The 25,683-nt window shown below is 41.3% G+C and overlaps 3 protein-coding genes and 1 long non-coding RNA gene across 7 annotated transcripts; 1 reads left to right on the top strand and 3 right to left on the bottom strand.

Moving 5' to 3' along the window:
- Window positions 1–2,641: 2,641 nt before the first annotated feature.
- tusc2a (tumor suppressor 2, mitochondrial calcium regulator a) lies at window positions 2,642–5,952 on the bottom strand. Of its 3 annotated transcripts, none has more exons than XM_037101099.1 (4): window positions 5,777–5,952; window positions 4,834–5,071; window positions 3,439–3,559; window positions 2,642–3,349 (listed from the first exon to the last, which is right to left on the bottom strand). In XM_037101099.1, the coding sequence occupies exons 2-4, from the start codon at window positions 4,980–4,982 to the stop codon at window positions 3,284–3,286; spliced, it is 336 nt and encodes a 111-aa protein (XP_036956994.1). In that variant the 5' UTR covers window positions 4,983–5,071; window positions 5,777–5,952; the 3' UTR covers window positions 2,642–3,283. The 3 variants fall into 3 exon arrangements, with proteins under 3 accessions (XP_036956994.1, XP_036956996.1, XP_036956995.1); XM_037101101.1 differs by lacking the exon at window positions 5,777–5,952 and adding an exon at window positions 5,607–5,747; XM_037101100.1 differs by lacking the exon at window positions 5,777–5,952 and adding an exon at window positions 5,530–5,678.
- Window positions 5,953–6,104: 152 nt separating this feature from the next.
- Window positions 6,105–19,720, bottom strand: LOC119021094 (ras association domain-containing protein 1-like). Of its 2 annotated transcripts, XM_037101097.1 has the most exons (7): window positions 19,348–19,720; window positions 17,005–17,360; window positions 16,074–16,198; window positions 8,449–8,553; window positions 8,084–8,369; window positions 7,850–7,965; window positions 6,105–7,481 (listed from the first exon to the last, which is right to left on the bottom strand). In XM_037101097.1, the coding sequence occupies exons 2-7, from the start codon at window positions 17,324–17,326 to the stop codon at window positions 7,335–7,337; spliced, it is 1,101 nt and encodes a 366-aa protein (XP_036956992.1). In that variant the 5' UTR covers window positions 17,327–17,360; window positions 19,348–19,720; the 3' UTR covers window positions 6,105–7,334. The 2 variants fall into 2 exon arrangements, with proteins under 2 accessions (XP_036956992.1, XP_036956993.1); XM_037101098.1 differs by lacking the exons at window positions 16,074–16,198; window positions 17,005–17,360; window positions 19,348–19,720 and adding an exon at window positions 10,757–11,215.
- LOC119021096 lies at window positions 11,410–15,875 on the top strand. Its single transcript, XR_005075476.1, has 3 exons — window positions 11,410–11,543; window positions 14,231–14,332; window positions 14,566–15,875. It is a non-coding gene; the product is annotated as an uncharacterized LOC119021096 (long non-coding RNA).
- A 784-nt stretch (window positions 19,721–20,504) lies between the features above and the next one.
- On the bottom strand, window positions 20,505–25,590 carry zmynd10 (zinc finger, MYND-type containing 10). Its single transcript, XM_037100994.1, has 12 exons — window positions 25,358–25,590; window positions 24,276–24,384; window positions 24,075–24,191; window positions 23,939–23,992; window positions 23,632–23,766; window positions 23,431–23,519; window positions 22,856–22,950; window positions 22,245–22,417; window positions 21,733–21,858; window positions 21,527–21,648; window positions 21,286–21,411; window positions 20,505–20,957 (listed from the first exon to the last, which is right to left on the bottom strand). The coding sequence occupies exons 1-12, from the start codon at window positions 25,444–25,446 to the stop codon at window positions 20,858–20,860; spliced, it is 1,335 nt and encodes a 444-aa protein (XP_036956889.1). The 5' UTR covers window positions 25,447–25,590; the 3' UTR covers window positions 20,505–20,857.
- Window positions 25,591–25,683: the final 93 nt, after the last annotated feature.

The following is a 25,683-nucleotide window of genomic DNA, read 5'->3' as shown; positions in this document are numbered from 1 at the left end:
GATCAATTAAAGGATAAGGTCACTCATAAAGGAAAATTCCATCATTATCTACCCACCAACTGCAGACAGGGTGGGAGCTAATGGTTCAAGGTGTAAATGCAGTCTCTTTAAATACACTTAGGATCTGTGGGCTTCCAGAGATTTGGATTACACCAAAGGAACTGTTTACTTTAAGTTGTTTCTTTTGCATTTTAAAACAAGTCCCCATCTACTTTAGTTGTTCAGGAAAAAAGGTGAAACACCGTTTTGGTGTGAAGCCACAGAAATGACTGCTAACTCAATTTCGTTATACTTGTGAATTTGATACTGAAATGTTTTCTCTACAGACCACAAAACTTCATCTCACTGTCGTTTTTATTATTTATTTTATCAGCATGAAGGAAAGTAAATATCAAAGGAATTTTCATTTTGGGGCTCTTCGATGTCCTTCAGTTAATCTGTCACATTCACCATGTATGATCACACACGACGCCTCACTAAAGAGTAACCTAATCCAACTGTGGCGGTGCTCAGATAAAACCGGCTCCAGTGCTCACCGCTGGTAACAGCTCCGGCATGTTAAAGTGCCCCTCAGAAAAACAATATCTCTCTTTTATTGTTCGTGATTCAAAGCATGTTATAGCTCTGTTTCAAGGCTGCCGATAATTTATAATGGCTATCTCTCATAACCACAGCCACATGGACGGCTTCCTCCCCCCACTGTCATATACACACTGTGCACATCACAGAACACATTGTAGCGATCAGAACAGAGCTATTCAGTGTCACCATCACGACGCTCAGTCATTTTTATGGCCTTGAGAAAAAAGAAGGGGGCTCATCTTCATAATGCAGTCCCGAGCGAAACATGAAAGGCCAGCGGAGAGGAAACACATCAAAGTGACTGACCTCTGGCCCAAAAAACACTCCCAACCACATTCCACACAATTACAGACACCAGAGAATGCCTGCAGAGGAAGCCCAGCCCGTGCATCATGGGGATTTGTCAGCTATGCACTGAAATATGTTTGCATTGCCATTAAAGTTTGATATTGTGCCAGCTGGCAGCAGCGGCCTCCACCAGTCACGATCTGAGCCGCTGGGCGCTTCACCTCAGACAGCATTTAATTACATCTTCAGAGCCTTTTTTTAGGAAGGTCTAACAGAACTGGATTATCATTAGAGGTAAAGAGAGTGAATATATGTGACACAACAAACACCAACCGTCAACGCACATGAACTCATTAAAGTCAGCATGGGTTTAGATTTCTGCTGCCATCTAGGGGCAACACATCTCACAAGTTGTGGAGGCGTGAATAAGTTGAATTTTCAAAATCCTAAGAGCAGATTATCTCCATCTTTGCATGAACAGGTAATCAAAATCTGGCTTTAGTAGAAGACAGCTGCTTTACAGTGCAGAATTCTGGACTGAAATTCGAGACGGCATCAAGGAAAAGCTAAAAATAATGTACACTAACAGCTGCAGTGAACTTACTGGAACTCCTGACGACATCTTTAAAAGCAACAGCTTCATCACAGGCGATCTCAATTTGACCATTCATATCTAGAAAACTAAATTATGATTATCATTAATGATATTATTACGCATTTTCATCTAAAACTGAAATTCCTTCTGGATAGTTGACAGCTGGTACTTAAAAGGTAGCTCCACCTACAGTATTTGACCAAATCCGGAGTACTACTGCATGTTTGACAAAACAGCATGAAGTCTTTTGAGGCACCAGAGGAAGCTATCTGATGTATCAAATCCTGTGATGTCACATTCGTTTTGATCATAAAGCTCTGCATTCAGAGCCAAATTCAATCAGAAATGAAATGAAACAACCCAAAGTCATTTCGTAATGGACCATTGGTGTATATCATATGAGTTACTTATTTCATCAAATGGCTCTAATGACATAAGCTTGTGTGGAAAGCATTCAGCCAGAGCACCAACCTCATCACCCACAGCTGTAAACACAAGGAAGACCGGCTCTGTTGTCCTTTTCCTGAGCCGTATGTCTATTTCTATCTTGTTCTTTGAACTTCATGAAACACTGAAAGCACCAAAAATAAAGCAGGATTTGATTCTAAAAAAACATTTTCAAAGAAGAAAAATTAAAATAACAAAAAAAGACATTTATATCGACAGTTTGTATGTCCTCATGCACATGTGAAATGTCAGACGGCAAATCTTCAACATCTTCTTCATGTGCAGCACTGTACCGTTCACCTGTCTTTACCTTATTTGTTTAGTTCTTCTTGTACCGCCTGTATGTCTGTAACAGTTTAGCTCACTAAGAGCAATGCAAACGTGATTCAATTTCCCTGTATATGTACACACAGTTTACCAGTTCTGACCAACTGTGATGCATCTCCAACTACAACGTGCTGGGTCCTTGAATTTAAGGGAATTTGGCCTGGAAAGTATTTGAAAATGTCATAGAATTTGATGTTTAAGAAGGTGCAGGAACCCTGTTCCAGTATCACTCTTTATGCCTCTGTATTCAACTTAAAGCGGAGCTTGACTCAGCTTAGAACAAAAACTGGAAATGCTTGCTCCGTTCAAGGGTAGCTAGAAAATCAACATGTTACGACTTGTTTGTGGCATCGTTCTTCCCATTTGACGCTATGCAAGAAAACAAAATCGCGACACGAGACATTCAGCTCAGTAAACCATTTATTCAAGTATTTCCAACTAAGAAATCTGAAATTATTTACAGTACATTATGTTCACTAGTGCAGGTCTGAGCTTCGGTTACTGAGACAGACTCAGACGTGACAACACAGAACATGACCATCCAATATGTACAATGAACCTCGCAGTTCCTTCATTACTCTACCCTGTAACTACATCTTCGATCCCCTCTCACGCACATTCACTCGAACAAACCTAAGTGCACACGTGTACACATACAGCCTCACTCTACATCTCACAGAAGGCATATACCATTAAAGCCTTTTCACATCAACAATGTTTTTCCCTGCAGAAAAACTCACGAGAAATACAGCTTCATTTGATGTATTCTCTAAGACTGCTTACATATCAGCTGGGTAGTGGACACACAACCTGTACCATCACTACTTATGTGAATATCAAAATGTGGATTTTTTTTGTGAACAGGGCACCCACTGACTATAGTTGAATACAAATGTATAACATTTCATTCAATATATCAGTTTAATAGGACAGTTTTCTCCACAGTTCCAGTCTTGACCGCGAGGTTGGAGACGGGAACGAGACTTTGCTCCGAGACGAGAACCTGTGGTCGCACTTCTTAGCACATCAGGCATGTTGAACTTTTCACACCTCACAGAGGACGATGGGGAAATCTACATGAATACAGGGATGGTCGAGCTTCACAATTCCCTGAAAAAATGAAGTATTCAGAGTGATGAATCATTCAAAAACATCCGTCAGAACAGATCAGTGTTGTCAAAAACGTGGAGGTCGCTCACCTGTGGAATCAGATTTTTCTGAATCCTCTTCAACTTGGACTTTTTTCTGCCATTTTTTGTCACCACTGTCTCCTCGTAGAATTCATGGGCGAGGTCTCCATCCTCATCGTAGTACAAAGAGCTGCCAACACAGCAAGCAATCATCAGTCTTAAACTACATGTGAGTGGAAGACATCTGCACGACATGTGAGTTAAAAGAACGTTACCTGGCCAGTTTTCTCAAAACATAAAACCCCATTATACATTTCTTTACTTAACCACAGTGATATCTGGACAAGTTCATTGTGCAGATCATTTGAGGCTGTTACTGTGCACTTTAAATGTTGTGCAAAAGCACGGAACGCTTTTGTCAGAGATGCAGAAATTGAACAACTGGAAAACATACTGAATAAAGTACGGCCCCTTTGTGAACATTCTCCTCTTGGAAGTGATTGTATACTACTGTTTATCAATGTTGTGAGTTATCATAAAACACCTTTGTGAATATCTTAGCAGAAAAAAAAGGCCAGTCTTTTTATTTTTACCGGAGCAGGTACTCTGGTTTTCAAGATGTTCTGGCACTCTACATGCGTACACTCACCATAACCCTGACAGAACCCATTTTACCGGAAACAGAGTTTTTGTGCCTAGTCCTTTAAAACAATTTCAGGCAGGCCTTTGTGACATGTTAGTCTAAACAGAACATAAGGATGGGTTTAAATATTACTTAACAGACAAAGACGTGTTTTCAGAAAAGGCATGTGTACGTGTCTTGAAGAACACGACTGCTGCTGAATTAGTTAGAAAAATAGTTTCTACTATCTGAATGGTTAAATAGCAGTACAGATAGGAGGAAAACTACAGAATGCAACTTTTTCTTTTTGATTTTGGTGTAACGTGTCCCTTTAACGTGCAGGGACTTTGAGATTCCGACCAATTTCCGCTGTTACTGAGCACTTGAACTTTTCATGTCCTTTGAGTGTTACGCTGCGCTGTGTGTGGCCTCTACTCTCCACTCCTTTTAATTGCCCTGCTGTGGATCAAATTATCAAATTCAACTGAACTGCCTCTGCCACTGCCACAGATCTCAGTGTGGACGGTATTCGATTGTATCCACGCACATCAGACAAAACGTCAAAGGCCAGTATCGGCCAGGAGGGCCCAACATGGAAATCTGTGGACTATCCTGTGCAACTGGATTAATGGTCTCCTGAAATAGCTGCTGATAACCTGATATTTTGGTGAGGGTGCCTTAATGAACAAGAGGCTAGGGCACCCATCTGGCCTGGGACCTTAAATAAATATTATTCCCTTATTCCGCTCTCTCCTCGCCTTTTTACTGTAAAACTGTAAAACTAATTTACTCTATGAAGAACACAAGTTCTGACTTTGGTGAACCACTTATGCATTATTTACCTCCTCCGTGTAAAAACAAACGGTGTTGCATTTCTGGTGCCTTTGAGCCGGGCCACAGACTGCTCGTTCCCCTCGCTGGACGAATCGCCTCCAGCTCCACTGCCTGAGAAAGGCCAGACACCTTTGGCTTTGGATCCACTTCCTCCCATCCTCAGAGATAAGGCATAGTTATTCTCCAGATAAAGCTTTCAGTTCGGTCGGCGGACAGATGCGCTCACTTCCTCACCAAAGCCAGGATCTGAAAAGTAAAAGTAAGAAAGAAAGAAAGAAAGAAAGAAAGAAAGAAAGAAAGAAAGAAAGAAAGAAAGAGCAGATTCCCAATCAGACAAATGACTTGTGATTACTGAAAAGCACCACTTGGTTTGCTTGTTTACTAGTTGGATCAACGTCATTGTCATTGTGGTAAAATGCCATTTTTTTTTGTTTGTTTGTCCAACTCAGAGACAGCAGGGAGACACTGACACCCACGCGGGAACTGTTATCACACAGACATGACAGCACTATAAAATGATCACCTCACAGAACTTGACATTCTCAGAGTGCCAGGTTAGCCTGTAATGTAACGGTACGTTACACTAAGTTAGCTTAACGGTAAGCTAACAGCCGGGCCGTACAATTAACGACCACTAAGGGCAATCTGATTCGCAACGCTGTTTATTGCTATTCTGGTTCACTAAAACAGCCATCATTTCATACCTGGCACGCATGATTTGTCTCGTCAAAGTACCATGAATAGTCGGTCAGTGGAGCTAATATTAAATCGTCCACGGTACCTGCATCTGGAGGTGAGTTAGCCTGTTAGCTTGTGCCACTGACGCAGCTTAGCTACAATAGCTAGCGTGAACTGGTAACTAGCTGGACTAGGGAGAAAACACAGGATTATCTTGGCCAAACGCTGCCATGAAACGCTCATTTGAAAACGTGCCTCTGGTCAAGGTCCTACCTTATTAAATCCGGTTAAATGGTCATGTCCTGTCATAACTTTTACCACCAGCTACGTAAAGCTAGCGTTAGCTGTTTTGGTCCTTGCGATAAGGTGATCAGCTGATCTGACAGACAGGCAACACAGTTAAAGCGAAACACTGAATGAGCGACTGCTCGACGTCATTGTCCGGGATAGTGATGTGTAGATAAAGTGTCATATGATTCCAGATCTAAAATTTTAGTTTCTTTTAGTGGGTATTCATATGTTAAATAGCTTACACTAAGCAACGTATAATATTTTAACATTCATTCATTCATCTTGTCTGAAATAATACAAAAATCTGACATAACTTGGAAATTCTTTACTGAATGCAGTGCACATTGGTCACAACATTTTGATGATTGCTACAACATACAGGTTTGTGCATAGACGGATACAATAAACTGAAGCAGAAGACACTTTCGTCAAGAGGATAGAATAAAACACAGATATGAGGAATGACAAACAGCTTCCAGTGAAACACATGTATACCAATATTCATTCAGGTTTTCAGTCAACCAGAGTGACACTTAGACACTGCTCTCTGACATCCATAATTGCATACAAATGTCCATACATCAGTCAAGCTCACAAAGTGACAAAATAAAAAAAATTCGAGTTGCACCCATCAGGGGTGTCGAGAGGACATGGCAGATTTTTGAGACTGGGCTCAAAAGAAAATCCAAATACCTTTCAGCGACAAATGTGTGTTTAACTTTCTTAGGGGGAGAAAGAGAAGATGTTAATATAAGGTAAGATGTTTGGTTATCATGATAGGACCAGACTGAGTTTATCTATACTTGGAATAATATGGACACATTAACCAGGGCTCCAGGGACATGCACCCAAAAATCTGCCAAGTGCAGCTTTACATTTTCACTGGTGCTGTGATTTAAAAAAAACATTAATCTGCACCTTTTCTCTTATTGACAGTCATTTATATAATGTGCTAAAAAATTAACTTAAAATGTATTATTGGGTTCACCTAAATAAAAAAGTTAGGTGCACCAGTGCATCAGGTGTAAAAAGTTACTCCGGAGCCCTGTTAACCATTTTCTACCCTGGAAGAGTAAAGGGAATTAAATTGCAGACATGATTACACGTCTTGCCTTCAGCATCACATCTACAAATAATCTACTCATGGATTTTCTTTATACCTAAAAATGTCAGATTAATCACTGACACTACCCCTAAAGTTAAAGTGACACAGCTGAGGTACACAGGATAATCAGATGGTACCCAATAATAAAAGACATTACTGGATACACCCGCTGTCTCATCTGCCAGTCTTCACTTCTCTCAACTCATTCTCTCAGGCACATCAGACTCTCCAGGTGTAAGGCACTTCATCTCTCGCATCATTTCACACGCACATTCGCGCTAGCGCTCTCTCGCTCGCTCATTGTCTTGCGCCCTGTCTCACTCTCTCGTTCACCGAAGAGGCGTTTTGAGTCATGTTCTCTGGGATCTTTGGATGCAGCGATGACTGGTGGTCCAGCCAAGAGGTGCACGTTTAACCCCGCGGCGCAGAGTCGTGTCAACCGGGGGTCGAGCCAGCCAGAGCCTCCTGCATCTTAGTGCGGGCCAGAGCGTAGCGCTGCACTATCTGCTTGACGTGCTCCTCCTCTTCACGCTGCAGAATGCGCAGGAAGTTCTTCAGCTCGGGCATGGAGAAGGCATGCCACTGTAAGGAGAGAAAAATCACATTAGCGTGCGGACAGTGTATTAAATAACCACCTTTGTGCGATCCATCGCATAAGCCTGAATGATTGCATTTTCTTCAAACCTCCCCCAAACTGGAAAATCAGAAGAAAAAAAACGAAGGAAAAAAAACCACTTGAAAATACATCAGTGATTTAAGATTAACTGAAATCAACAGAAGTAACCTTCAGGACGAATTTTATGTGTATTTTGAATTTTATGTGTTTGGCCCATCTGTCCCATCTGCCAACAACCTTTTCTAATGCAAGACAAAATGCACAAAGCAGAATATGCTAATAGAAACATGTCCACTGTGTGGACCTCTTGTTCTCGTGTTCATGTTGCACTCACATTGACTTCTCCAGTTTCGTTCTCCTTCAGAACAAAACTGAGGACTTTCTCATTGGGTCCAGAACACAGACGCAGACGGAGAGGACGCTCACCATCAGATAGCTTGCGAATATAAACTGTAAGAGGCAGGCAAAAGACTGAAGTTATTGCACAGCATTAAAATCTCCATTAAAACGGAATGGCAAACACTAAAGGAGTTCAACATGACAACAACAACAAAAAAAACAGTAATACCTTGGTCATGTCGCTCGCTGCGCTCAAACAGAGCAAACTTGCCAGGATTGTCCACCACAGTAAACTTTTTCAACAACGCCTCGATGACCTCACGAGCAGAGGTGCGTGAGCTTATGTGCAGGTGCTTAGATGCGTCCTTTGGGAGGTAGAAAGAGGTGCGACGTTTCACCCCACTGGCCTTCCTCCCTCTATCATCAGGACCTCCTTTCTTTGGAGATGGAACGGACACAGGTCGTGCCAACTTGAACTGCACTTTAATGAAGCCTGTGTAGGAACCATCCTTGTTCTGCGGGGAAAAGTAAAAATGTTAGACTGAAAAAGAGAAATGGAACTGCACAGATACGTCAAGCATCCTCACTACTCACCACGTTCATGAACAGATTGCTGTTGATCTGAGCGTTGTATTCCTTCACCTTCTGCTGAATATCTGTGGTTGTCAACTCCTGCTTTCCCAATTCAATTTGTTCATCCTGGAAGAGACAACGAGGAATAACAGTGTTAGACCAGCAGGTGTCAGCGCTCGCCTCAAAACCACAACAGGGACAAGAGCAACACACCAGCACAAGAATGGACAGTGATGAGCTGTAACATTAAAAATGTCATGTTCTCTAACAATTAAAAGGTTCCAGATACCTTACTTTTTTTTACCGAGCAAATAAAACATGGCAGAAGTATTGATCAGTGCAGTTCACAGGGCCAAATTTCAATGCATCTTTACAACATGCTGCTGTTGTGTAAACCATTGTATGTCTCAAATGTGTTATTTAGGAAGTGAGAATGTGTGTTTTTGTGCCATTTCCATATAGTTGGAAGCCTCTGTGAAGCTATCATGTAAAAGCAGGAGTGGCGTGATCAACACTGGCTTCAAACATATCCCCTGTTCCAACAACACTGCCCAATGTTGTTAAGAGGAGGATAAGAGACACTCATGCTTCAGTAAATGTTTTGTTAATTAACTTTCTGTTCCGTTCTGACAGTGAGCACCGGTTGCATCAGACTCTCTACTTCCTGACAACGTAGCAAAAACGATGATGTCAGCTCTGTCCAATCCTGTTGGACTGCTCTGATCCCTCAGTGTGGGAGGGGTAAACGAAAGGAGGAGGGAAACTGAGGGATGGGAGGGGGGTAATGTACAACTTGCAGCTGTTTGCAATGACTGCAAGCAACGGTTCTGCATCGCATTCCTCAACTTGGTATTCATGTAAAAATAGCCTCCCCTCTCTGGCTCCCACAAGTGGGAGAAGACAATGCCCCCCCTTGTTTTTCAGACACATCCTGTGAAGTCAGCTGCCTCATCAACCGCACACCACCAGTCATGTTTCAGTCATGCACATTTGGCCCCCAGTGTCTCTCCAGCCATTGGCTCAATTAGGGCTTATCCTGTGTCAACTAATGAGTTCAACTTCCTGTGTGGAAAGAAAATTCAACAGAACTCTGAGGCGGCAAAACTTCATTTTCCACGGTATACTCCAGCCTACTCCCTTGAGGCAGGAGCAGGGGGTTTCCTGAGAACTACTCCACTTAACACTATCCCTACAGTGCTATGGATGCCGCCAACATCTGTATTGATATTTGAACAGATTTTTCCAGATTTTCTCTGCATACATCTACGATCTATTTTTGTTCCGCTTCCACACTCCAAATTGATTAAGGAAAAGTAGACCTGGCAATTACGATGTAAGCATTTAAACGGTTCTGTAACTTTTAAATCTCTGTCAAGCAGATCAATAGTGGCAATCTCAAGGCAGAGTGAAAGACTGTCGAGTTGATGTGCTGCTGTTAACAAGTCAATAAAATCAATACGTGGGCCAAGTGTGGCTTTCCAATATGGCAACAGTAGGAGGATAAACTATGCAACTGTGCCTCTACATGCCCATGCAAGGAGTGTCACATCAGAAACTGTGTTGCAGAGCGCCTGCACCATCAAACAATACTGGCCTCTGTGCAGGGAGAGAAAATGGTGACTTTTACAATAAACGCCACCCGTTTCTCAATGAAGAAACTGATATGCGAGTGGGTGTGTGAGACAAAAAGAAAAAAATGAACAAACCCTGAAGAAACACATGACTCAACTGTGATTGGGAAATTGGTGTGCGAAACCTGGAGGAACAGTCAATGAATAGTGGTGTGGGCGTCGGGCTGGAAACTTGAGAAGCCGGTCTGCGTCACCAAACATGACATTTGGGTTGTTCTCAGCAGAGTTCAGCTGTGGGTCTGTGTTTGTCACAAAATAATCATGTGGTGAGGTGTGTCTATTAGACCAAACCTGTATTTGCATCTACCCCTGGGCTGATAAGCATTTTATAGATAAGTTCTCATGATTCATGTCTGTTGTAATGAAAACAAGAGGAACCAGAACTCCACCCTGCATGTCCCATCTTGGATGGCAACTTTTTTTGCTGGAGTGCCCTTGAGCAAAACAGATACTAACGTTACAAAAAACTAACCCTGGGATGTGTAACAACTAATGATACAAAGTGCTTAATTTGATACAAACAAAACGTCAGAGAAAGAGAGCAGAAATATCAAATAACGCGAGACTAGCGGATCTGTATCACCCATCACCCACCCTCTGCTCTTCCTTCCCCCTTTTAAAAATTGAGGAACTAACTTTTATCATGCCTAACTTTGTATCTATTTTGTTTTGCTGTCTTGTTTTAAGTTTATTCTCACCTTCTTCACGTTAGCATTAACGTTAGCTTTCCGGGTTTTGGGGAAGAAAGATGTCCGCGCCGTGAAGTACTGCTCGAACTCGGAGTCCGAGTCCTCGTCGCTGCAGTAGCCGCTGCTGGTGGAGCTTCCCCAGGTCATCTCGAAGGAGGGACTTTTGTCCGAGCTGCTACCCTCGTTTGTCATGCTGACTATCGGTCAAAAAAACCTCTAAACACTCGAGTCAAATATCGGAACTTAAAGTACGACGACTTAAAGTGTTAAAACAAACCGCTCTTAAATTTACGGAAGCCGGGTTGGAATGTTCTACAACGGTAACGTTCGTTTGCTAACTTCAAATTCGCAGACGACGAAATAGCTCAGTAACTTCTTGATAACACAAGTGTAACTCGACAAAATCAAACAGTCTCTTCCTCTATCGTAATCTAGCGGCCACGTTTCCACTGTGTAAACTGAGTCTGTGAGAAACAGGATGTATGAGTTCAAGCCCCCGCCCTTGCTGCCTCGCTTCCTTCCCCCCGCCGGTCGGCCGACGCCCCACCCAGGTCCGTTGAGATGAGTTTGGAAAATACACAAAATCACCGCGGCTGGTCGCGATTGGACGACCGAGGGAGATACCCAACATTTCCCGGCCTCCTCCTCCTTCTCCTCTTGCGACCACCCCACCCTCCCCTCTTTTCTCTGCCGCCTCTGCTCCCATGGATGATGCTGGCAGCTTCCACGCTGTACCGACCCAGTCATGTGATGGTGGGGCAGTGGTCACACCACCGCCCCCCGCCATAGACCTCGTGTGAGTTTCATTATTCCTCCATGGTTGAGATCGATACAAGACATTTAAAGGGGCACTGCGTAGTTTTGGACGAACACTTAAAACTCACAATTTTATTATTAGTGAAGCAATAATACACACTCGGAAATACTGAATAAACAATTAAAATTAGGTCCCCAGAACACTGTGTGAAACTAGAAAGGTGGCAGGGTCCGCCAAATATAAACAAAGAACAATTAAATGTCCCACAATTTGATTATAAAGCGCTTACATGTTTTAAAAACAGCGATTGCAAACAAGTGGCTAATTGAGGCAACATATACGTTGTCACAGACATTAAACATCATCACACCAAACAAAAATAGTAAATTAAATAGCTAAAAGAGGAAAGCTAATGCTATAAACAGACTACATTGCGATCACATGACTTAAACGTCCCCACCACTAAGCATCTTACTGCACAATTACTATACATGTTTTCTGTAAACTTTTCAATCCACAAGTTGTAAAAGTTAAGAGTGAGAATAGGCTGCAGCTAAAGTCCTCCAGTCCAGTCTCGTTTAGCCACTTCAGGTTAGGTTAGGTGGTTTTAAGACTCATTACTATACCACTCTAATGTGTTGTCTTTTAAGGTCCGTTTGTTTATTCAGTTTATTAAGTAAAGACAGTTTATTTAGTTTGTTTAAGCATAAAAAAAGTAAATGAAGAGCTTCTCTTCTAATTCAAATTTCTTCCCCCAAACTTCACAGTGCACCTTTAATTAAGTACAAAACCTGAATTCTTAAACTTAGGCTGCCAAGTAAATTTACATTTTCCTTGTTTAGTTTATTTGGAGTGACTAGACTAAAACCATGCCTCTATCCCCCCTCAACATGTTCCCACGAGGTCCATGTAAGAGCAACAAAAAGAGAACCAAGAGTGGCCTCTTGGACGTCCCGGTGGTAGATAAAACATGATAAAATGCTCTCTAGAGCAGCGGTTCTAAAAGCGGGTCCATGGGTGGTTTCCAAGAGGTGCCAAAAGGGAATAATTTATTTTCACTATAATTAAATGCAGAAGTTGCTCATGGGTTTTATATATTTTCTGTAATTAGGGGTCTTGAGTGTACTCTTTTGTGTCAGTTTAGGGGACCTTTATGAGAAAATATTGAAAACCACTGCTCTAGAGTGCCCTCAATGTAAAAAACGAGGTTAAGTGCTCTGATGCCTCGGGTACACTACACAACATTTGAAGTGATCAGATACATGCAGCCTTCTGTTTACACAGCTTTACGCTTCTGTCTTGTGATCAGGAGTCTTGAAGTCATTGTGGTTTTCACACTACATGACTGCTCTGTGACGGTTGTCATACATTACCAGATCACACACCCAAAATGTGACACAGGCAGGATGTGCTCCAAGCAGTCCAGGTTTAATTCGCATGACTGGCAGCGACAAAACAAGGAAGAAATAGTGGGTATATGTGTGACAGGACGGATTAGGATGCGCGGGCAGCAAGGAATATTCTTGTACTGAAATGATACAACTGCCTGGATCATGTCTTGGTATTCACGGGAGCGTGCACTGATTAGCTTCTGATCTTGGGCTTTGTGTCAGTGATCTCTGAAAAGCTTCGATTAGAGGAATATCAGGGTTAGAATCCTGAGGAGGGAACTAAGCTTTAGGTGACCTTTTTTTGTTGGTTTTTTTAGCCCCTGCCCCTTAGTGGGCAGCGGTATTCAGGCTCTCTGAGGCTGCCAGTGAGGCGGAGACACACAGAGGCCCCCTAAATGTCGACACTTAGCATGTAGATAATACTGATTATATGCAGACCGATGTGAGTGTGATATTATCAGAATTACTCAAACATTTATTTGATGATGCGATAGGGGAAAGGAAAAAACAAAACAAAAAGGAAAACTCAAAGAAACGGAGGCAGAAATTACCTAACTTTTGTGCTTAGTACTTCATTTACTACAATTCCCGTAATGCAACTCATTAGGGCCTTGTAGGACACTAATTCTTCTGACATCTGACCGTTGTTTAATGTAATGACACCCTCTTTAATGGATATGGTGTCACATTGTCAGTGCAAAGTATTTGATCCCTCACATGACCAACTCTGAAATCCATCCACTGTCTAGATGATGTGAACACACTTACTAGTTAACGACACTGTAATCTGTCCCGCCAGATTGAGATTTTTGTGTCGTAGCATTTTTTGTCCTCACGTTGAATGAAAATGTCAATTGTTAAATAGGTCCTCAGTGGAAGATCCAGCTGCATGTCTTATTTTCACTATGCATCTGCTGCAATGTAAACACTTTCCAAACCATGACGGGGACTCAAATGTGACTAAAGGTGATTCCAGGTTTAAAGTTTTTTGTAATGTGAGCCTCGCTTCTGTAAACTATAATCGTGTCGATAAAAATGTCTTTAATTTACGCCTGAGAATGAGCTGCATTTAAAGCTGTGATGAAAGACTTTGAGACAAATAAACAAGCCCCTTTTTTCCTGTGTTCATCTGGGACACCCCGCCCAGATCTTAACAATTTAATTGGTTCAAGTACAATAACATGGAGGAATGCAAAAGAGGAAAATTAACGAGGGCACGCGTCCACCTGGTGAAGACATATCCTCCATGTTTTTCTTACATTCAGAGGAGTTGACTGTGTATTTTATTACCTTATTGGCCATAAGCAGGGGTACTGACTGATATGTTTTTGGCAGGAAATACTCTGGAGCCTCCTGCTGTGAAGTGAGTTCACAAATGTGTGCTGCTAGAGCCAGAAACCCTCCAGCTGCTCTAAACTGAGCTGGACTGCAACAAAGGTAAAAAGAAGAAAGAAAAAAATGTAGCGGCACAAATATTACAGAAGTGAAAATGACAAGATTGTGCTTGTTGATGCAGAACATTGTGATCTTGTCTCGCATGTTTTGTTTAGTTTTGTTCTGTTTGTGTCTTTTTTGTAACATGTTATGCTAACTGCAGATAATCTAACATGTCATAGCAGGAGATGCACACATGCTATCAATAACATTAATTACGGCTGCATTTTTCTCAGCTGAGACAGATGTGTTTCGTCTGTTCAGTGTTGGGTGAAAGGCCTATTTACACCAGAGCTCCAGCACCGACAAGATATCCAGCCATGCCTTCACACTGTCCATGCTCTGCTGGAGTTTTTACATTCTTTTGATAAGAAACAAGTGCTTGATAGTGAGGGAATGAAGCCCGTTACCAAGAGAGAACAAACACTGCAGCCTTGAGCAACCACCTGCTCGTCTCCTAGACTCCCCTCTTTATAAATAACAGTATGTGGTGCAGAGTCTTCTTCTAATTAAACTTTTAGATGTTCAGCAGCCAGGACTTGGTTTTATCTATTCAATTAATGCTGTAAACACATTGAGTAAAGGACACAAGATTCCTTCTGACCCTAGTCATTACTATTACAATGTTTTTTTTGTCCCTCTTTATTCTAGCTGTAGACTAACAGGATGGCACATGACTTCTTTTGTACTCTTTCGACCACATCCAATAAACTTATTTTATCATATGGTTTTTATGGTTTTACCTTGTTGTTGGGTGTGTTTTCATATGTATAGCACATTTATTTGGGTGTAACAAATCATTACCCAAACTGATGTGTTGCTGTAATTGTTCAATAAACTGAACAGGATCTTGCAAAAGACGTTTTTGCTTTGTGTTTCCACTCAACTTCCCCTTCAAATCTCGTAACTTCCCTTTATAAATTTCATGTTGCTAGCTGCCCCTTATCTGGAGGTAGATGGTTTTCAGCAAATACAGTCAGCTGTGACAGGGTCGGGTCACCTTTAGTAATGAACCTGTTCAGTTAGTGGAACTTGGGGAAGGGTGTGTGTTTATTGCCGGATTAAGTGGTTCCCGTTTTTTGGCTATAAAATAATCGATGTGTGTCAAGCAGAATTACCATGAAATCAAACCAGGCAGGACAGCGTCACATGCAAAGTGCAGAAGCTTAAATGAGCAACCAGTTTCCTCATTCATGGTCTCATTTTTAACCCTGTCAACCCCAAGCAGTTCCTTTTACGTCTGTCATGAAACATCAGTCCTGCACAGAACAGAACATCATGTTACAGCATTGTTATAATGCCGTAAATTAACATTTTTCTCCCTAACCCTTACCCATTGTCTACAGATGTTACCAATACAGCAACAACTGTGGTTTACTTTTGGCAAGGTTTTATATGAGATGTTTAGAATAAAGTGATTTTAGTTAAGTGCAGTATTTTGTTTATTTTATGATTTGGTTAATTTTTTTCTTACAAAAGCGAATAAGAGAGAATAATACAATTGTTCCTAAATGTTTGCTGTTTTTGGCAATGACAAATTGTGTAATTTTGGTGATTTCGCCAGTCAAACGTACCTTCCAACCTGCCAGCGTGTTGTTGGCGTTCGGAGGGTTAATGGTAACCATGTCACAGTTCCTCCATGTTGAAGAAGCAAGTGAACAGTGACTCCCGCCACCTCTGATTGCGTGCAAACATGGAGAACTACACCAGTCATATCATACTGCCAAATACAAAAGCTCCTTACCACATTTGTGTCCGTCTCTATGGTTTGCTCCACAACACACGTGTGGTCGGCCAGAGAGCCTCGGTCCCAGCTGCAGTCCAGGCGGATCAGGGCTCGACAGCGGTAGTGACATGTGAATCTGCAGTCTGTAAAACGGGAAGTCACTGAGTTTAGACAAGACGCCGGCGAACATGAGCACATATGACAAACTCGTATATGTTAATGTGCATGTGTGGAGCACAGTTCTGGACGGGTGATGTCCTCCTATGGCCGTTACTGGTCATTGCAGATACAGTACTTTACGTCAGCTTTCTCCTGCATTATGACCCTTTCTGTTTTGTGTTGTATTAATAAAATGGTAAATGAATACCTTTACTCAAAGCTGTTGAGTACAGCTACAAAAATAAAACAGAGGTAGGACACTACAGTTCATGTGTATCATGGATGTAGATTTATTTATTCAATTTTGGTCTGTGTTTGTGTTTTTAGGACCAGGTTACTTTAAGACGCATTGCTGTCTGCACGCTTCACACAAACCACAGCAACATTTTAGTGGGTTTCAGTTGATGAAAAGGAAGTTCAAGACTGCTGCAACTCTAAGAGAAATCCTGAGAGTGTAGATCATACATGTCTGTAGCCGACCCTGAGCTGAGATGATAACCAAACCGCAAAAGCCACTCAAACTACTGCGTGCATGCTTGACGCCGCTTCTTTATAAACACTGTGCTGGACGACAAAATGGGGAAAGTTAATAGCACTGCAAAACAAGGGAGATAAAGTTGTGATTTCTGCAAATGAATAGCTATACAGTGCAGCGTTAACCAGGCATGCACCCACATCTTTTTGCTGTTTAACCAAATTTCCTCTTTGTCATATCTTCCTCTCACATGCACAGAGGTGATGACACATGCACACACCCAGGCGTGCAAACAGCCTACATAAGCCGACTCACTGACACACCGCAGGCTCTGCTTGTAAAGGCCCCAGATGAAGTCCCCACACAGGTCACACCACGTGGGCTGAGCGTGGCTGCAGGGCTGGAAGTTGTGGCCCTCTCCCCTCTCCTCAATCATCTGGGGGTCCTGGGTGCTGCTCAGGACTCGGATGATGCCCACCCTGCTCAGCAGGTCTGGGACCTTCCCCGGGCTGATCCTCAGGGCGTTGGTTCTCTCGAGGCGTGGCGGCGAGCAGGGCGAACGCGAGCCGGTCAGCTCTATCCGCTCTCCGTCCGTCCTCAGGTCACGGAGCTCGATGAACTCGCCCCAGGAAGACATGACGTCACTCAGAGCCTGGCTTCCTCCATTATCACTGAAATACACACAATAACACACTTGAGCCTGATGAACATGATTTGTTCTGTTGTTTGTACACTGTTCACATTGTGATCTTGATATTGTAAAGTTCATTTGATTATGTGAGTTGCCTCTTGTTGTTTACGTGGTGGTTTTGAAACAGTAACATTTCCATGTGACTCAGCTGGTCCGTGCATGATGTATGAATAGTCTGCGGTTGTTCGAATGTGTGTTGATGTGTTTGCAGCTAAATCATGCAATAGCCGCTAAGCTGGCATCTTTCATTAGGGAACGTAAACATCACACTTCATGCTAGTAGATTCTGTTAGAGAACAAATATCAAATGGGCCATTAAACCTTCGACTGCTTTGTTATTCAAAAACATAAAAAAACAACATGAACTATAACCAGTGGTGGAGCATTAGATCCTGCAATACTACGGTTTCAAAGAGACTTCCTGCATCCATTCAAAAGTGAAATATTATCAGCTAAATAAACTCATTGTGGAGCAGAATGGCACCTTTTTATATTAGTGAATCATCATTTCTGTGTTGCAGAGGTGGCCAGACCTTTTCCCCTCCAACGCTGAAATTAATGGGATGGGATGTGTTTGTATCGTTGCTGCCACTGCATTGTATTGTTGCGAAGAAAAATGGTTTTAGGATCTGAAGTTCCCTTAACTGAATGACTGACTGACTTCCTGCGCGAGCTGTCACTCTGCCACCATGCTCAGGTTATAAATAAAAGAATTAATAATTACGGACATATTTAATGAACATTTTCACTTCACAAAAATGAAATGGCATAAACAGCAGCGATTCAGTCAAGGTTTTCCAAAATCCTAAGTCTAAATTACTCCCAACTCCTGCTGTTCTGCTCAGTGGTTGTGATCACAACTCGTGATCAAACCTGGTCCAGCTGCAGAGGGTTTTGTGTGTGTGTGTGTGTGTTTTTATGTCAGGACTTTCTGGGACTTGTTTGTGATCAGACTGCCTTATTTGCTGCAAAAATGCCGGTGAAAAATGTAGATATTCATTTCAAAATTCGAGAAATGTATTGTCACTCTGGTTGTACAAAGTACACTCGTGTGAAAATCTTTTGTTTGGAGACTCAACTACAGAAATGGTAAAGAGTGATGTAATCAATAAAATGTATATAACAATAGTACAATAACGAATGAAGAAAAAGCAAAAACAGAGTATACTGAATAAAAACGTATAAAAACAACACAATGTCAAGGCAATGGAACTCTACTCAAAAGAGATTTTAAAAGTAACCTGAGAGGATTATATGGTCTAATGCATAATTCAATATGAGTAAAATTAAAGACTTGAAAAAATAAAGTACAGGTACCAAATACAGACTTAATTACAGTCATTTGAGAGCTGTAATTAGCCATTTCCGCCCCTGATTATGGTACCAAACATAATGTTTTATAAAATGATCATATGTTGAGAGTCATGTTCTTAAGTACAGCTGCTCATTAAAAAGTGGCTAAAAGTGCCATAAGTCACTCTGAGATGTGGTGGTTTGGACCCAAGTACTCCAGTATATGGTTTACAGTGATTATATACAGGCCTGCCTACTGTACAGTGTCTGTTTCCTATTTACATATATAGGTGATTTCTGACCTTTTTTTTAAAAAAAAATATACATACAAAAGATGTTTCGTGTGACACGCCGGGTCGTCATACATCACATCCTCTGTAAGTCATTATGTAATAGTGGACATTATGCAAACCCAGCTGAAGTACAGCAGGGTGAGAAAGTAGCTACAACCGCATGTTACACATCACTTTAACACATTAAATGTATATCATGTGATGTAAGCTTTACAAAAACATGTCAGGAGCGGCTCCAAGTCTTTTAACAACTAAAGATGCATTCACGACGACTCGGAGGATGAACACTCACATGTTTAAGTCATAAAACGACCGCCTTGCTAAATCGATCTACTTGTGAAACTACAGACAACAATGAAATCTTTTAGAAGTCCAACTTACCAGAAACAGCAGAGAAAACAGCCCCGCGGCCGCCGCTTTGTCTCAAAACTTCTTCCATCCGAGGAGAAAAACTTTCCGCAGAGAATTTGTCAGACTGTTTCCAAGTAACGGAGGTGAGCAGCCTCGGCTTCATCTCTGGAAATAACCTCTCATCACCGGTTAATTACATCCACACACGGAGGCCACACTTCTTCTTCTTCTTCTTCTTCTTCTTCTTCTTCTTCTTTACGGTAACATCGGCCGTGTGTGAGCACTCCTCCAGACAACAACCATCTTTATATGTTTGGGGTTTTTTTTTCCCCAGACTGTTGTAGGAGGAAGCAGCAGCAGATCATGAGAAGAAAGGAGAGAGTGAGATGAGACTGAGCTGTGCCGACATCCGGAATGTTTTCACATAGGGGGTGCTTCTGAGTCCGGAGCACAGCTGTGTGGGCGTACAAGAGTCCCCCACCCCTGCAACCACACCGTCTGTGTGTGTGTGTGTGATGGGTCTGGATTTAATGTACCACAGCTGTGAAGAAACCTCGAATATACATACATTAACTGGAAAAATGTCAAATACACTGTATGTCTAATGTTTAATCGTGGAGGCAATCCATATATTTACTGACAGAGCAAATCCATCACCAGGGTTAGGGGTAAAGTCTGAACACAACACACAACATTAACCAAGATCCAAGAGGCACCACAAATACATTTTAACCAGCTGTGTATTAATAAGTGACTATTTAAATGTAGAGTTTAATTTTCTCACTGCCCTTACGGAAATGATTATGTGACAACAAATATGATCATTACACACGTACATCCTTGGATATATAGAGATACAGGTCTATAACATATGTAAAAAATACCCATTGTAAGATGTATTTATGTACAAATATGAAAAATGACTAGATGTAGTGTTATATATGTACATATATGTTTCTAACATATATGAATCTCATAATAAAATGTGTATATGTACGTAAAGATGACTATTTGTAGATTTTATAGGTTATTAGGTTATTATAATGCTGACTTTTTGACCCTATATACATGTTTTTTTAATACACTGAAATTCCATATGTACTATATTTCATTTTAGGACAGGAGGTCATTGGAAAATACCTACATGCTTTTGTTTTTTATAGCGCTGGGCAAGAAGACAAGATAGAGGGAGTTATCAAAGCATTTTTATTTGCTCCACTGTGTTTAACACAAATCACACATGTAAAATGTAAGTATCAAAAATGACTGTAGAAAGCCCCTCGAGATTTAATTACAGTAATAAATAATTGGTTAAAACAACATACCAAAGTTTATCACACGAGAAAACATTTTAGATGTCAAAATTCTGTAAAGAGGCATCAACTTTTCCAACACTAAAAGACAGAAGATGCCTTATTTACAATGTATAATAAATGAAATTTACATCATCCACATTCATTTTTTTTTCTCCCATCTTGCGATTGCAGAGTCCCTCTTCCATCTGCCACCAGTCAGTACATGAGCTGTAACCGTGTCACTCTCAGCTGTTGACCTGCAGGTCTCTCTGGATCTTCTCTGTGGCCTCAGTTATAAGCTGGCAGGCTTTCTTGTGTTTAGGCCAGTGCTTCACCTGACATTCTCTAGAAAGAAGATGTAATGATCTTTATCTCTTTAGGCCTTTACATGAGCAGAGAATGTAATGTAGAAAACTGTGTCTGATGGTTATTCAGATGCCTTTTGCTTTCATGACATTCTGATGTGTTTTCAAGTCGTCTGAGATGATTGACTTATGCAGTTTAAATCCACAGTATTATACTTTCAGTCATTCCAGAAAGCTTGTGAACAAAGGTGAGTGTTGGAAGGCAAATCAACAGGTAAAACCACAGGTGTCCCTCAGGCTCAGCTCCCTCTTCACAAAGACAGTCCAGCACAGCGTCTGCATTACTGCTAGACTTGCGAAAGTCTTACCTGTGACAGTACCATTCTCCCTGACATCGAGAGCATCTCTTTGCAGCCTCTTTGCCACAGGATCCACATTTTGGCTTCTCGGGGAGTAAACTCTCCATCACATCTAAGTTGTACGTCTGGGCCAACCTGGTAAAAAAACACACAAAAACAAAACCGCGTCTTGTTAAAATAAACAAAGTGCAAATGGATGGAGCTGATTCTTCTGTACCTTCACTAATCAAACTTGTGTTTTCAGTAATACCTCTGTGCCTGCAGCTTCAGGTCACTTTCAGATGGGTTGAAAGTTTCTTTCACTTGAAACTTTGCTATTGCCTTCCACTTCCCAGAATTCTCTCTCAAAATGTGGTTCCATATTTCCGGGACCTATACATAAGGTAAAGCTGAGTGTAAATCCACAGGGGCATAGTTATTTAGGTTTAAAGATATGTAGGATGTGTGAGTACGCACCTGCTCTAAAATTAGCTCTTTTTTTGGAGGTGCGGGGTCGGTAACAGCAAGATGAGCCAGGTAACGCTGCAGCTCCACCAGGTTTGGCAGCTGATCAATCAACACCTCGGTCAGGAAACCCCGGAGCTGCCACACAAATAACACCAACAGCAGGAATAACAACACGATCAGAATTTTCTACAACGCATTAAGCAGAGTACATACTTTACAAAAACAGTGTGATAACAGGAGGATGCACAAGGCTCTCTGCTTATATAATTAATGCACAGGAAGAGGATGAGAAAGCGTATAATAGGAGGAAACATCTTAGTCAAAACAACCTTCGGAATCTCTGTTATAACAAGTTGGAGGACAATGATCTGGCACTCACACACTTCCTAAGTTTCAGTTTACAGATAATATACTCTACAGCAGCCACCTGGACGGTGATGGAAGTTAAACATCTATCAAATCTAACATCTCAAGCAGTTAGTATAAGACAAGAGTCAGTCAACATGTCATGTGCAGTGTACCTTTAGAAGCTGGTTCTTGTTGAAGTTGTTGAAGTCATATTTCCGCTGGCAGTCTTCTCTCAGCAGCAGATTGAAAAGTGAAATCCAGACCTGACCATCTAGTTTTGTTATCTTTAAACGGTCCTCAACGGGAATCTTTTGCCATCTGCTATTTATGTACTTTTCTACCTCGCCTTCAGTTGGAGACAGAGAGAAGGCAAATTATTAGGCAAAAGAAAATAGGTATTGGCTCGTGACAGCTCTTACACTTATCATCGCATCTTCTAGGGTGTTTCTAACAGTGAGACATAACAGGCATTGGTTTCTGTTTATTCATAAAACCCTTAATGGCAACATGCCATCATGTTTCACCTTCTTATACAACACACATTAAGACTTAACACAATTGCACTGATGGTTCAATTTAAACACATGACTACAAACTGCCCACAAAGTGTTTGAGCTGTATTCTGGTGTTGTTACTCATTTCCATTTCCCTACTCTTTCTCTACTCTCCAAGTCTACTCTTGGAATGATTGAAAAATAGGATAATGCGCTCTGTGTTTTGACATTTAAACAAAGGTTCAATTAAAAGAAAAATTAATTGTATATTCATGCAAGGTATAATATACCTTCTCTAAAGCGACTCCATGGGCAGCAGTCAATCAGCTGAACCAGGACGCAGGGTATGTTATGGGTGCACAGCATACGACTGATGACGCTGATGCTGTAAAGAGAAAGAAAAATGCACTCTCCATCTGTCAGCAGTAGAGGTGAAACAAATGGTAAATGCATAAATGGTCTCTTAACAGAAAACTAGAAAACAGAAAATCAGCTTATCTGACTTGAGTATTGACAAGCCGTCAATTCTTTTGCAAAAATGCCTGCAAACACTTCCTGACTCCAGTTTGTGAAATCTGAGAATTTTGCTTGTTTCAGTTCAATGTAATTAGAAATGTAATATCTGACTGTTGGTCAGCCAACAAACATGTTACCAGGGGTTGAAAATTCAGTTCGTAGGATTTAGTGGCATCTAGTGGTGAGCTTGCATACTGCAACCAAATGAATATCCATGTCCTCACCGCCTGCCGCCCCCCCCACCCCCCAATACACTATAAAATAATGCATTGGTAAAGCTTGAAGTGTAAATGCTTGAAAATATGAAAAGATTTCTATGATTCTCTCCAAATCCCAGATCCTGCCCTACCTCTCCGTGTGATCCGTAATGTAGCGCAGCACAGAGACAGCCTTCAGTGAGATTTCAAACTCCAGCGCAGCATTCTGCGCCTGCAATTCCTTCATCAAGTCAAGAGAATGATGTGACTGATTGATTCAAGTGAAAGAAAGACTCTGCAACAGTCTGAACAAGTGCACCAACAAAAGCAGCAATAATCTCACACTCTCATACCTCTATAGTGGAAACAACTGCTTTCCCTGTCAGGTTGTGTTGGTCATGAGTCGCTTTGCTGGCCAGCAACGTGAGTTTGCGGTGGCAGTAATCCACCAAATCAAGAACAGAGTCATCGGCTGCCTCACATGAATCCTACACAATGCACAAAACTCTTTTAACACATCACATAAAACTTCTAAACAATCTTTGGAGACAGAAGGGACCAAGAGTCTAAACCGCCCAACCGTGTGATCACATCCATGCTTCAGACTATGTAAAATGTGCTGCAGAAAAGCATAATTTATGTATTTGTGCACACACTGACCTTATGGAACATTATCGTTTCAAGTAGGTTTATGATCGTGGCTTCATGGTGGATCTAAGAAGAAGACATTAAATCGGTTATCAGTTATCAGAGCGCTACAAGCTGATCAGCTTGTTCCATCTTGTTTTGCACTCACCACCATGTAAAGATGAAATGTGTTCTTGGGATTGAAGTCCTGCAGTTGACATAAGACGGGGAACACTTTGTGCTTCCACATTTCCACGAGGATCATTTCATGGACCAGAACAGGTATCTAGACAGGGAGGTTAGATATTGTTAGATTTCTGTCTAAATGCCACAGACATTTTAACATAATAAGCAGAGTGGTAGTAGTCACCTTTCCATATGATACCAGGAACTCCTTGACGAACTCATCATGCATGGCTGAAGCATTCAGAATTGCTTGCATGTTCAGTTTTTCAATGTACTCGTGCTGCCTGAACCACCTGCATTACAGAAAAATCATGAAACTGTTCAATTAATATAAAATTATGAGTTGGAATTTGTTTTCCAAAACTACACAATGCCCCTTTCATGCCTTGCTTTATTTAGTGATTAATCTGTAGGTTATTTTCTTGTCTAGAAAAATAGTGCCACTCTCTATGTTGTGTCTATGATGTTGTGTTTTTTCCACAAAATGGGTTGTTCATTTTGCTGTCATTGATGAGAAAATTGTAAAATCGATTATCAAAATAATGAGACAATAATACAAATAATAATGAGACAATAATAATGAGACAAAAATACAAAATCAGGAACTGAATAAACAAGCTGTCCTCAGAGGAAAATAAGGTTCCCAGAACAGTGTTTGAAGCTACAAAGGTGGCAGGATCCGCTAAAGATAAACCAAGTTTTACAGTATGAAATAGTGCTGTCCTTTGAGGTCAGTTTGTTTATACAGTTCATTCGGATATGAAAACAAATAGTGTTTGTTTATCAAGTTTGCATAAAGCATAAAAATAATTAAATGTAGGTCTTTCTCTTGTGATTAAAATTTATCTCCCCAAAACTGCAGAGGACACCTTTAAAGTGATGTGCAGAAAAGAATTACAGTAGTTATAAAATACAATCATATTTATTTTCTGAAATGTTCTATCCTGCATGGTGAGTACTTTTACTTTTGCTAATTTAACATATTTTGCTGATAACACTTCTGTTCTTAAACATATTTTGAATGCAGGGATTTTACTCTAACGTATACTCTAAGTATTAGTATCAGTGTAGTATTTCTACACTGTGATACAACTATTTTATTTACTGTTTTAGGCATTTCTGTACTGTGAAAAACAAAATCAAGTCTCTTCTCAAACATCTTGTCATGTCTTGTCAACAACCATGTTTAGGTATGTAGCGGGGTCTTTAACGGTTGAAGACCCAGCTACACAGTTGAAGCTAACTAAGTTAGCAGCTTCATCTTACCTCGCAGAGCCCACCTCCTTGAGAGGGAAAGTTTCCAGACTTTGAATAAACCCCTCTGCCTCGACAGGCACAACTACCGACGTGTCCATTGTTTGTTTTCAGAAACTACTCAACAAGGTATCAAGAACTAATACAGTGAGGTTCAGCCTCTCTTCACTTGAAGTGGCTCCTCAAGTTAACTACCGCTGGCGATACCCTTCGTTAGCACCGCCGGTAGTCATGGTTACTGTAAACCGAGCGCACACAGACCGCAGTACCTCCCTGCCGCCAAAGAGGGGCGGTGCTTGTTCAAGTAACACCAACAGGATAGCTGAGCATGAAGTGGT

The sequence above is a fragment of the Acanthopagrus latus genome, chromosome 6, assembly GCF_904848185.1.
Source record: "Acanthopagrus latus isolate v.2019 chromosome 6, fAcaLat1.1, whole genome shotgun sequence".
Taxonomy (NCBI): Eukaryota; Metazoa; Chordata; class Actinopteri; order Spariformes; family Sparidae; genus Acanthopagrus; species Acanthopagrus latus.
Note: the sequence above shows the minus strand (reverse complement) of the source record. Positions and strands in the feature narration are given on the sequence as shown.